Source organism: Citrus clementina, unplaced genomic scaffold, assembly GCF_000493195.1.
Source record: "Citrus clementina cultivar Clemenules unplaced genomic scaffold, Citrus_clementina_v1.0 scaffold_5, whole genome shotgun sequence".
NCBI classification, from domain to species: domain Eukaryota; kingdom Viridiplantae; phylum Streptophyta; class Magnoliopsida; order Sapindales; family Rutaceae; genus Citrus; species Citrus x clementina.
In genome coordinates, this window is record NW_006262201.1 from 5,061,239 (window position 1) to 5,074,849 (window position 13,611).

The window sequence follows — 13,611 nt, forward strand, 5'->3', positions numbered from 1 at the left end:
TGGGGTTAAATTTGTGGAGGTGTTAGTGTATATCGGTTGCTGGAAGTCTGGAATTGTACAATGAGCAAATATAATGGGTAATTAGATATGGCCATTGCAAGTGAAATAGTTGTGTAATCGTATATTGTGAGAATATTGATATGTAAATATTAAATTATCATCACCCTTCATTGCTTTCGGAATTTGGATACAGAGAATATTTGTGGTCCTGTGACTTTTATTTAGTTCGAAAATGGATGAGAAAAAGTATATATCGTTTGGTGGTTGAAGACTTGAAGTTAATTAAATATCCCATTATTATCATGCTAACTAGTTGAATTTGAATTGCCAATGCCATAATTATGCAATTGTAAACAAATATTGCCGCATAGAAAATAAAATTCAAGAATAAATTTATAATTAATTAAAGTTGTTGTTTCAATTTTTTTCATTGAAAGTAAATCAAATTATTAAATAAATCTTGATTGCTTATTTCTTTTTATTTGATTTATTTTAGATGTCTAATTATTCAAGAGTTCAAGACAACCTTGATTGTGTAGCCTATTATTTTGAGCATGAAGTTGAAGTTAATGATAATGAAATTGAAAATGATTCGGCAACAATTGTCACCGGTGGAAACAAGCGGAAAAAGTCATCATCATCCAAACCACCACTACCAAGGAAAAAAATAGCTCCAAGATCATCAGTGTGGCAACATTTCACTAGACTTCCAAATGATCATACAAAGTGTAAATGCAACTACTGTGGTCAAGAATTTGAATGTGGGACGGTCGGGTACGGGACTAGCACTTTAAGAACTCATAACCGTGAAAGATGTCAAAAGTTCAAGGACTTGCAAAAAGACCAAACAACATTAACTCAAGATGTTGGTAGTGATGAAGTTGTAGCAAGAGGATTTAGTCAAGAAGCTTGCAAACGGGCAACCGTGAAAATGATTGTTCTTGATGAATTGTCTTCTTCTGTTGTGGAGAATCCGGGTTTTAGGCATTTTTGTAGTGTTGCAGCTCCAAGATATCTTCTCCCATCACAAAGAACCATTAGTAGGGATACTCTTGAGATGTATTTAAAGGCAAAGGCTAAGTTGAAGAGTTTATTGGCGGGGAATAAACAGAGAGTATCTTTGATCACAGATATTTGGACTTCCATTACAATAGCTAGCTACATGGTCATCACAGCTCATTTTATTGATAGAGATTGGAACTTACATAGGAAGATTATCATTTTTAACACTGTTAATGATCATTCATCGGAAACCATTGGTAAGCAACTTGAAAAATGTTTAATTGACTGGGGTATTGAGCGAGTGTTTACTGTAACTGTTGACAATGCAAGTCCAAATAAGGGTGCTCTTAAGTACTTGATTGATAGAGTGAAGACTTGGAGGGATGATGGCTTAGTGTTGAATGGAGATTATTTGCATGTTCGTTGTTGTGCACACATATTGAATTTGATCGTTACTGAAGGGTTGAAGGAAATAGAGTAGAGTATAGTTAGTGTTCAGAATGCGGTGAAGTATGTGAGATCTTCCACTGCCAAGATGCAAGCATTTCAAATTCGTGTGCAACAAGAGAATATTAATTGCCGAGGAAGTGTGACTTTGGATTGTCTCACTAGGTGGAATTCTACATATTCCATGTTGAATACGGCATTAAAATTTAAGCCGGCACTTGATCGAATGGCAATTGAAGATAAGCTTTATGATGCTTATTTCAATGAAAAAGAGGGTGGGAAGAAGAAAAGGGAGGGGCCGCCATTGTACAGTAATTGGGAAAATACTCGACGCATAGTCAAGTTTTTAAAGATGTTTCATAATGCGACTTCGCAGTTTTCTTCATCTTTGAAGGTAACATCAAATCTTTATTAAATTTTTTTAATTTTTTATATAAAATAATATGATGAAGTTTACTTTAGTTTTATTAACATTGTTTTTATTTATATAATAGAATACAAAAGACAATTAAAAAAAAAAAAGAAATTCTATAAGCTATATTTTCTATGAGCTATATTTTTTTTAATTTTTGATATATAATAATATGATGAAGTTTACTTTAGCTTTATTAACATTATTTTTTTTAGGTGACATCAAATATTTGTTACAATTTGATATGTCAAATTGAACAATCTTTAGGATCATTGTCCGCTAGTAATGGTAGTCTTTTGGGTTTCATGGCAATTAAAATGAAGGAAAAAATTGATAAGTATGGGGATGGTTGTTTCAAGATAAATAAGTTGTTGATTGTTGCTTTAGTACTTGATCCAAGGGGAAAAATGAAATTCACAACACATTGCTTTGAGAAATTATATGGCAAGGATAGTGCCAAATGTGTTGAGATGAAGGAAATGGTCAAGAATTTGTTGATTAAGCTTTATGAGTCTTATAATGCACAATACAAACCGGATGGAAGTAGGAGTGCAAGTGGAAGTGCAAGCGGAAGCACAAGTGGGAGCCAAAATTTAGCTATTGGAAGTGGAAGTGGTTTGAATTTTTGGGATTTGGGTGATGATGATGATGTTATGATTGAGGATCCTTTCTCCGAATTTAGTAAAGCGGTTGCGGTTAGTGAAGGTAGCCCGGAGTTGTCAAATGAGCTAGATCTTTACTTGATGGAGAAGACTGAAAAAATTGCAAAAAGTAATTTGGGCACTAAATTTGATATTTTATTATGATGGAGGGTGAATAGTGCCAATTACCCAATCTTATCAAGTATAGCAAGGGATGTTCTTGCTATTCCGGTGTCTATTGTTGCCTTTGAGTCTGCCTTTAGTACTGGACGTTGTATACTAGATCAGTATAGAAGCTCTTTGACTCTAGACATGGTGGAAGCATTGGTATTGTTACAGAATTGGTTGCAGAATTCTCTTTTCATGGATACAACAGCGGACCTAAATAAATTAGTTGAAGACAATGAGTTTATGGATCAACTTGTGGAAGGTATATTTTGTAAAACTTTAATTTAAATTTACTTTTTAAGTATTACTAACCTTGTTCAATTTGTCCAATTTTTTTATGTAGAACTTCGCAAATCAACAATGGCCGACCAACTTTGTAGGTCAACATAAAAATTGCAGTTGAACATAAACCATTTTAGGTAATTAAATTGATATATATTTATTTGTTAATTATTAAATCACTTTATTTTATTTAGTTTAATTATTGAGTGCTTTGGCTCACTTTGAAAGTTTGAATTTTGATGTAGGTGATGTGGGTGGTGGATGAAATTGTTGCTTGTGTATTGAAGTTGAAGGCTTCTCTTATTTTGTTTTTTACTTGATGGCTTTGTATTTGAAGTTGTTGCTTGTGTATTGTAGACTTGTGTTTTTTTTTCTTGTTATGAACTTATAATTTGTAATAGATTTTAAATCTAGGTGTGTTTTTGAATTGTGACTATTTTGTATTAGGACTTTTGTTATTTTGTTTTTTACTTGAAGGTTTTGTATTTGAAGTTGTTGCTTGTGTATTGTAGACTTCTTGTATTTTATTTTTCTTATTATGAACTTATATTTTGTAAAATGGAGGTAAAAATTGTAAAATGCAGTCAAATTTGGTTAAAACTGTAAAATACAGGAATATGTACGAACCGAACCAAACCAAACCAAACCAAATTTTAGAACCGAACCGAAATATTTTTTTGGTTCGGATCGGTTCTAAAATTCGGTTTGAGTTTTTTAGAACCGATCGGTTTCGGTTCGGTTCGGTTCGGGACCGGAAAATGCCCACCCCTAACAGCAAGCATCAAGTTTCCACGTTCTAGTTTTCCGATCGAGCAACTTTTCCGGAAGCCTTGGTTGTCGGGGAAATTATAATGTCTCAAGGCTGATGCTTTTAATTATGGACTTAGCTTCCAACAGATTTAACGGATGAGTATCCAAGAAGTGGTTACTAAACTTCAAGGGGATAAAGATGATGGTTGGTATAACCAAATCCCGATCAGAGTTCAAACACCTTCAATATGAACTCATGGGAAGCAGTAGTCAATTGTACCAGGATGCGGTAACAGTCACAATAAAAGGTCTAGAGATCAAGCTACAGAAGATCCTTATTCACCTCCATTGACTTTTCAAACAACAATTTGGAAGGGTCAATAAATGAGGAGATGGGACTAGTCAGTTCGCTCTATGGTTTGAACTTGTCGCATAACGCCCTCACAGGCTCCATCCCAATAGCTTTTGCGAACATGAAAGAGATAGTCATTGGATCTCTCAATGAACAACCTGAGTGGAGCAATCCCTTCAGAGCTTGCAAGCCTAACTACTTTTCTGTCCTGAATCTCTCATATAACCACTTTTGGTGGGAAAGTTTCCAACAGGTACTCACCTCCAATCATTTCTGCCAACTTCTTTTGAAGGCAAGTAGGCGACCAAGGATTATGCGGACCTCCGTTGATGAATAATTGCCAAACAAATTCCAGCGAGTTGCCATCTTCAGCATCAACTTCAAGCGATGAAACGGATTGGTTCTTCATTGTTATGGCAACTGGTTTTACGGTTGACTTTGGAGCAGTTGTTACACCGCTAACATTTTCCAAGAAATTGAACAAATGGTATGGCCATCTCATCTACAGAATTTTGAACCGCTGATAAATTCTTTAGGTGGAGTGATTTCTATTATATGCATCACCTTTCAACAATCTTGGATGCATTACTGTTTTATTATTTTTCCAACTGCTGTTGTTATTGTGTGAAACAAAGAAATTTCAAGTAACAAGGGACTTCGAATAATATTCCGCAATCGATGAGTGGATTTTTTTTTTTTTTCCTCTTTGATGCAAACAACAAAACTTTGTATAGGTGTTAAGTGACACTAAAAATAGAGAAAAAAAAAATTAGAGAAATCCACTGGCTAAAATGAATTATATGTTAATTCATTTATAAGCTGGACAGTTTAAACAACAATCACTTCATTGATATTTAGCGAATAAGTTTTATCATCTTAATCTTAAAAAATAAATTGTATATAAAATAAATGGATTGCTTTTAAGAAGACAAAAGTGATGTTGAAAAGTTAAAAATTAATTTTAATTTTTGGTAAAATTTTTTTAAAAATTATTTTTAACAAGTTCACTGCATATTACAACAGATTTTAAAAAATAAAGAGTAGCTTTACTTGTAAATATGAGCCACTTTAGATGAGTATATTTCAATATAATATATATATGAATGACTTTGGATAAAGAAGGTTAAAGTAGCAACATCTCGTAATTAAAATAAATTACACGCTAATGCTGTTATGCAAATATTACATGAACAGCTCAAAAAGATTTGGATTTTGGTGCCTAACTAAACAGAAATTTTAAATCAAAACAAAAATATAAATTTGGCTATGACTAATATGTTACTCAAATTTATATCATTTTATTTCTTGTAACGTATAACGCTATCAGCTGCAACTAAGCAAACCGCTTGAGCGAGATGAACAAATTACTAACGTTACGTATTTTCTCCTCAATGATGGAGTAATTCTCTTCAACTTTGGTGGTGAAATAGTTGAATATCTCGTCTACAAACTCATCCCCAAAATGTTTCTTGATGAGTCCATCAATGCCAGCTCTTATTCCTGAGGCGTACTCATTGGCTGTAATTCGTCTCCTGGGTTGACTCAATTTCTCCATTTTCTCAATGGTGAAATTTCCATTTGTTCTGATGATTGCTTCCAACTCTTTGGGGGTCGCATTGTATGTCGGCAAGTTGAATGAGTCCACTTTTTCTTCACTAAGCACTCCCTGAAATATTTATAAGAATCGGGTTACCAAAAAGATGTAGTTAATCAAACGTAACCGTTCTCAAGTGCAAATGTCAGCACTCTATAAAGTACAGATTCACTTTAAATCTGGAATTTAGTGTTGGTGTTTAAACAATAACAAGAAAAAATAAACTGTTGGAAGGTAAATGGGACCTCTAAGTATAAAACTTGATTAGTTATAATTTATATTTATACGTGCCGAATTTTTATTTTGCGCATGTTAAGAGGTCGTATTTATTCTTCAATAGTTTACTTTTTCATTAATGTTTAAACACCATGACTATATGAGCTATTACAAATTTATATGGAAGGACTTGGGTGGTAAAAATAATTTCTACAGGAAATGAAAGTGTCATTCTCATTTCTCGCTTAACAAAATGGGCAGCAAATTTTACTAGATCATGTGTATACAAATGTTGTGTCTGTACGTGTGTGCCTTTCACTGTATCTACTTCCATTTAGCAGTCATTTATTCTTACCATTTTGGCCAAGTCATTGAAGCAAGATCCCAAAATATTATTGAACACGCCCACATAAGAGTTTGACAGAGGTATCCCATCTGGAACCACAGCTGCTAAAATCAACACCATCAACCCTCCAGGCACAAGCTCTTCTGCTCTGGCATTCAAAAAGGACTCCATATCATTCTTGTACTGTGTTGAATATGCCCTAACAACTTCAATATTTGATTCACTGCATTGTATGCTTCCTTTATTCCATGCAGGAGAACAAGGATCCACAATTTCTTTAGGAACCTTGGAGAGCCAATGCAAGGCATAGGAGGTGTGCACAAAATGTATAGATGACCTGGGAAACAACCGACTGTGAAAAGAACCCGGCACGCCGGCAGCAAAATATTTACGAGCATGAGGAAGGGATTTAAATAGTGTGTTGAAGTCGTTGTCGGAGTGATCATTCAAGAACACTTGAAATTCTAAGGCTGAAGGTTTTTGGTGTAAATTAGTGGTTCGTTGAAATTTCAGCTCTATGGCTTCAATGATATTTTGCACAGCCAAAAGGGTATTGGGTCCAACAGAACAACCCAAATCTGCTATTTTAAATGGCTTTAAAGTATCATCAAATCCCAAAATTTTCAAGTCAAGTTTATCGGCTATGGCTTCGCTGATTAATTCCTTTGCAGCGTCCACAACTCCTCTCTGCAGTCACCTTAAATAGTTGTATCAGTTGCAAAAGATTTCTTGTATGCATATAATAACTTAATAATAGATTGTCAACGAGTTCGAAGAATAAATATTGACACAATCGACAAGTTTTTGAGGCATATTGGAGCATTTTACACGAATTAAATTTCATAATTTCTGTCGGCTGTCATCAAATTTCAACTGCATAGATGTTTAATGATCTCCAAAACATCCAATAATCACGAATCAGCCTCATTAATTCTTTAAATTCTAATCCAAAAACAAAGCATATCATCAAAAAAAAAAAAAAAGAGAAAAATCAAGAAACTTTAATTTTTTTTTCCTTCTCAAATCATCGAATTGATGCAATTTAATATGAACAGAAATTTGGAAAACTAGTAAATATTAAACTTATATACATCATATACCTGGTAGGTTGAATTTTGGGCATAGCTGTAAGCATCATTTCCACCAACCATAGGATATGCTTCGGTCAAATTATTGCTCTGCATGTGAGCCAATTTCTCTTGCTCTGTCTAAGCTACAGGCAGATACTGCTGCGTTTGATCTGCTTCAAACCTCAAGAACTTTACACAAGTTCCTTGACTTTTTATTTGGAAAATTGTCTGGTACCCCTGTATTTTAGTCAAATATCCAACCTTTCCCTATCTTTCTATAAATTCCTCTAGACCCCTTGCTTTAAAAAAAAATACAAATATGTTTTTATAGACATAAGTTGCCAATCTGCTTATGCTTACAATATGCGGAAAATTTTGATGGGACTAACCTAAATCAATTTTATTATAAATCAGTTTGGATTTCAATTCCTATATTAGGATATATTTGTCCGCACTAATATTCAAAATAATATAACTACTATACCTTTATTTTCTGGATACCTACCCTTAATCTATTATGTAAAGAGAATGAAATCACAGCACAGCTCTGCCACTCAAATTTGTGATCCCTTTGCATTTAAAGAAATATGTCAAAACTCAAATCCTCCAAGCACCTAAATATGTGATATAACTTGATAATTTTGTCCTTAAAAATGAGTATAAATTTTGGATAATAAATTTGAACCAAAACTCACCTACTTGCCTTTTCATACTTAACGAATCTATGGATTAGGAAATTAAGAAGTAAGATATATTATTGTATAAAAAGGAGAAGAATCTATTGTTAGTAAATTGTTGGGTAAAGTACACACACAATTAAAGTGAAATTAAGAAAATTAAGGCACAAGGATCATTCAGTGAACACTAGAATTTATGTGTTTCGGCTTTTAACCTACGTTTATAGATGAAAACAAAAGAATAAAACTTAACTGATGAAATAAAAATTATAAGTATTGAAATATTTTAACTCACTATCCAGAACTTAATAGTCCAATACATCCGATTTTTCTATACTCACTCAAGAGTTTAATTCTCTCTCTCAACTCTTTCTAGAAATTGATTTGAGAATCGAAGAATGGGATAATGAAGAGGGGAAATGAAGCCCACTCTTTTTTGTAATTTTTTTAATAGTAATTATTATTTTATTATAATATTGAATGACTGGGCACTGAAAGGCAATCCACATCTATCAAACTTTTTTTTTTACTTTCTTCTTTTAAATCTTGCTCACAATAGAATAGACAGAGATGACTTGCATCCATCATGCTGGTATTGATACTAATCTTGATTTAATAAAAGTGAAATTATCAAATTGAAAGTAAAGGCAACATGCTCCAATTATTGACGTGGTCGAGAAGGAAAAAACTGCATATATTGCTTCTACTATAATAAAAATTGATTAATGCAATTTTCATAACATCATTTCCCCCTTTAGCTAGCATTTTTGCAACAACAAATTTCTCTCCACTTTGTAATCCAAAATTATTCACCATGGTTGATGCGATTGTTTCCCCTCTCTTGGAGCTGCTAATTTGCTTTGCTGTCGAAGTGGTTAAGCAACAGGTGAAGTTAGTGGTGGGTGTGAAACAAGAAGTGAAAAAGCTTACAAGCCATCTTCAAGCCATTCAAGATGTGCTCAATGATGCAGAGCAAAGGCAAGTGAAGGAGGAATTCGTCAGACTTTGGCTGGGTCGGATCAAGGACATTTCCTACGACATTGAGGATGTGTTGGATGAGTGGATCACTGTAAGACGCAAATTGTAGAATCAGGGCGACGCTGATGACAATGTTGTTGTACTTGCTCCTCAAAAGAAGAAGAAAGAATGTTCCTACTTTCTTGCCACTTGCTTTGGTTTTAAACAAGTCTTTATACGTCATGACATTGCTATCAAGATCAAAGAAATCAATGAAGAGGTAGACGATATTGCCACTCAAAAAAATATGTTCAAATTTGTTGAGAGTGTGAGAAAAGGAAATGAGAAACCAGGGCGAGTGCAAGGTACTTCATTGATTGATGAGGAAGAGATTTGTGGCATAGTTGATGAGAAGAATGAACTCTTAAGTAAACTATTGTGTGAGAGCAGTGAGCAACAAAAAGGCCTTCATATCATCTCAATTGTTGGTATGGGAGGCATTGGGAAAAATACTCTTGCACAACTAACTTCTAATCACGATGAGGTGAAAAGAAAGTTTGACAAAATTTTATGGGTATGTGTATCAGACACTTTTGATGAGTTTAGGGTTGCCAAAGCGATGGTTGAAGCTTTGGATGGTCATGAATCTCGTTTAGGTGAATTTTAATCTCTTCTTAAACATATTTATGAGTCTATTGGAGGGAAAAGATTTCTTCTTGTCTTAGATGACGTGTGGGATGGAGATTACATTAAATGGAAACCATTCTACCATTGCTTGAAGAATGGTCTTCATGAAAGTAAAATTTTAGTTACCACACGTAAGGGGTCGGTGACGTCCATGATGGGATCCACAGATATTATCTCTGTAAAGGAATTAACAAAAGAATGATGTTGGTTATTGTTTAATAGGATGGTTATTCCTCCAAACCACGACTTTGGAGGAATTGGAAATTGTAGATAGTGATATTCTGGTAGAACGCTACAGAGAGGAGGAGGGAGAGGATTGGCCTAAGATATCTCACATTCCCAACACCTTTATTTCGTAATTAAGAGGACGCGAAAGGAGGCCCTTGACAAAATTCTCAAGCGGCTGCAAGAGAGTAAGTAATTTCTTCTTTTACTCTGATTTTCTTTGTTGCTGTTTGTAATCTAGTTAAGAAGCATAAATAGCATTTTGAATCAAACTCTATTTCGGGAGTATGCCATATTTAAATATCAAGAAGCATAATTTAAGTATTTGCCGCAGGTAATTTCTTCTTTTCTTTGCAGTTATTTGTAATCCAATTAAGAAGCATAAAGTACTTTGAATCAAATGCAAGAAAATGTTGATGTTCAATGTGAGTATAGTTATGTTGACTAGTATTTATACAATATGTGTAGCCCCTATTTCGTCTGTCATTGAAAGTAAGATAATTATTTTTCATGAAAACTCTTTGATTGATCATCCTTGACAATTTGCAGGTCAAGTGATCAAGGGTGAGAATGGAGTTACACTGGTGAGACTAACAGGCCAGTTCAAAGATGAATGAATAAGGCTCAGGTGCGTGTTTACTTGCTTGCTTCTGTAGCGTACTGTCGCACGTTTTAATTCGGCTGATTTATCTAATTCATCAAACTTCATTCCCATAACTTCCATTGATATATATCTTTGTTGCATATCAAGCAGAAACCGAGAAAGCAAAATGTCAGCTCTAGTTCATATTTGTGCGAGTTCATGTTTTCATTTTGATTATGAAACCATTTCCAGGCAGCAGTACCGGGCAGCAATTATGAAGTTAGTTGCCAAGAATGCAGGGGATCTAAAGAAGCATTGGATTTTTTAAGGTATGCAACTCCGGTGGCTATATGTCAATTCATAAATATAAGCTTGAATAAATTTGACAATTTGATTATTGTATTGGAGCAAGCAGCTTCTGTTGCCAAGACTTTCCTCAGATCACAAGCTCCGGAGCTGAACCTGCTGCTATGGATATCTTAGGTTTTTATTATCAATTGTCAACCACTGTTTTGATATTCTCAAGAGTCAAGATTAAACTTTACTAAAGTTGTTTCGGTTGTCTATAATTTTTTCAGGAATATACCATATATATTTTTCTCATATTCTGAATTTCATATCTTTTGAATATCCACATGAGAGTAAAACAATCAGCATCAACTCTGATTACTAAGGTTGTAAAATTCTATTGCAAAACATGATCAATATAATGCGACTAATTCTTTTGCTTTGATGTGATAGAAATTTTTTATTTTGACAACTCGCTGGACAAGTGATCTAAGGGTAAGAATGGTGCTTGATTGGTAAGATTGGATAGGGTTCAAACAAGTACCATTGAATATAGCTATGGACATGGTGGATGTGGACATGGTAGCTCGACTTAGGTTGATGTAAAATTGAAGCGGATATTGTTAAAAGGGCGTTAAGCTACGGTACCACCCTATGAAGTTAGTTGCCCATAATGCAAGCATTTTATTTAAAAAGGCACGAGATTCTAATGGCTATATGTAAATTCCTATATTTATCATTAATGGTTAATCAATGGTTAGCTTCTTGTTATTCATTTTGTGCATTCAGGTGCCATCAATTGACAGCCGCAAGTATGGTTGCATTAAGCTGCAGCTAGGAAATTTGAGGATATGACGGCTGCCGCTACTATTGTCTAAGAGCAAACAGCTACAAGACTTTCCCCATCACATCTGATCCTGCTTAACCTGAACCTGTGGCTATGGATAATCCCAGGTTCTTATTATCAACTACATAATCTTTTGCATTGTTTTGAAACCCTCAAGATTAAATTTTGGTAAAATTGTTTCATTTATCTATGTAATCATGTTAGGTATGGATAGTGACCGACATCATTTTGGCTGTGCCGGTTCTGGCATTGTAGCTTTCCTGAAAATTTACCAAGTGAAGGTAAAGGTTCTATGTCAGAATTCAGTTTGTCGTCCAACATTTGTAGTTCATTTCTTTTTCAGTAAAACTATCTTCTAATCTTTCTCTGTGGATGGAGGCAAAGAAGCAAGCCATGTAAACCGGATTGAGTGTGTTTTCTTCCCCCCTCAATAATATTTAAGCACCATCCATAATTGGTTTAATGGAGTGCTCTCATTCGCAGTGGATATTCGAGGGGTTCCTAGAATAGCCTAGTGGGAGCATGAGATCAAGGGCAAGATCAATGCATTGACAGTACATCTAGGCCATTGATCAAGGGTTGATTCAGCTGTAACCAAATACAATGTCAATGAATAACACTACTTTGACAAAAATTAATTCTACAAAATGTTGATGTTCAATGTGAGTATAATTATGTTGACTTGTGCCCATACAATATGTGTTTAATGATTGTAATTTCTCTCTTTCGTCTGTTAGAATGTAAGATAATTAATTTTCATGAAAACTTTTCAATTGAATCTTTTTCCCCAACTTTGGAGGACAAGTGATGATAGGGTGAGAATGGAGTCAACACTGGAAAGACAGGCCAGTTCAAAGACCAATGACTAAAACTCTGGTATGCGTTTACTTGCTTGCTTCTATAGTGCATGGGTATGTTTTAATTTAGCCGATTAATCTAATTCATGGAACCTCAGTTCCGTATGTTTCCACTGATACATATCTTGTGCTGCATATCAACCAGAAACAGAGCAAGCAGAATGTCAGGCTGCAATTCATATTTGTGTGAATTCAGGGCATTGAGCTGAGCTACCTTATGAAGTTGGTTGCCAAGAATGCAGGGAGCCTGAAAGAGTCAAGATTAAACTTCACTGAAATTGTGATTCGGTTGTAATGTATTTAGGATAAGGATACTGAGCGAGCAAATGTCATCAGAATTCACTTTGTTCCCCAGAAACTGGCATTTGGCTCCCAGAAAAAATATTCTTATAAAATTAAAGCATTTTTTTTCTTTTTCCACATAGTTACATTTATGTTCATTATCACATTTGTACCGGTCCATCATTGGATGTCGATGCCTTGATGGTCTTATTATATGCCAAAAATTGGAGAACCCAAACAAAAAGAATCCAATGCTGACTGACCTTATGCCTACAAAAAAAAACTAAAAATATGCAGAAGGGATTGATGACAGCTTTGTGACCATGACATGTTTTGGACTATTGAGAAATCTAGGCAATAAAAAATAAACAATATATTTTATTCTTGGAGAAATGGTGTGTCCAAGTCTCTTCCACATATTGCCACAGTTATTGGGATCAGGTTACGGTGCAACTGTGGTACCGTGTCATAGTTGCATCTAGCCGTTGGATGCACTTAAATTGGTAGGGTCTATTGACATCTAACGGTTGGATGCAACTGTAACACGGTACCACAATTGCACCACAAATTTCTCCCAATTATTATTACCACTACAGTAACCACGAATAAATTACTATAATTATTTTTTTTTTGGAGATAACATTCTAAAAATTTAAGTGATCTCATAAGATGTGTAATTTTTAAGGAGTATGATCCTAATGTTATCGTTGGATGAACCGGGGTACCCTTTTTTTTAAAATCGGAAGAAGTTATAGAACTCGTTGGATCATCTGTAACTACTAAATCAACGACTTTTCCGGAATGCTAAAAAGATCGATTACTTTTCCTTTTTCATTTTTTTATTAACTTGATTTTCTTTTAATAATATATGCCTAAATTTATTTTTTTTTCATCGATTTGATTCCTTTTTAAATGGATACCAAGATTC

The 13,611-nt window shown here is 34.4% G+C and overlaps 2 protein-coding genes across 2 annotated transcripts; one reads left to right on the plus strand and one right to left on the minus strand.

Annotated features, from left to right (window-relative positions):
- Window positions 1–1,537: 1,537 nt before the first annotated feature.
- Window positions 1,538–3,217, plus strand: LOC112097813 (zinc finger BED domain-containing protein RICESLEEPER 2-like). The gene is made up of 4 exons (XM_024183395.1): window positions 1,538–1,843; window positions 2,077–2,632; window positions 2,711–2,932; window positions 3,198–3,217. Exons 1-4 carry the CDS (start codon window positions 1,538–1,540, stop codon window positions 3,215–3,217), a joined length of 1,104 nt encoding a protein of 367 aa, XP_024039163.1.
- Window positions 3,218–5,296: 2,079 nt separating this feature from the next.
- On the minus strand, window positions 5,297–7,449 carry LOC18042485 (probable S-adenosylmethionine-dependent methyltransferase At5g38780). Its single transcript, XM_006431562.2, has 3 exons — window positions 7,311–7,449; window positions 6,220–6,897; window positions 5,297–5,720 (listed from the first exon to the last, which is right to left on the minus strand). Exons 1-3 carry the CDS (start codon window positions 7,392–7,394, stop codon window positions 5,388–5,390), a joined length of 1,095 nt encoding a protein of 364 aa, XP_006431625.2. The 5' UTR covers window positions 7,395–7,449; the 3' UTR covers window positions 5,297–5,387.
- Between the last annotated feature and the right edge of the window lie 6,162 nt (window positions 7,450–13,611).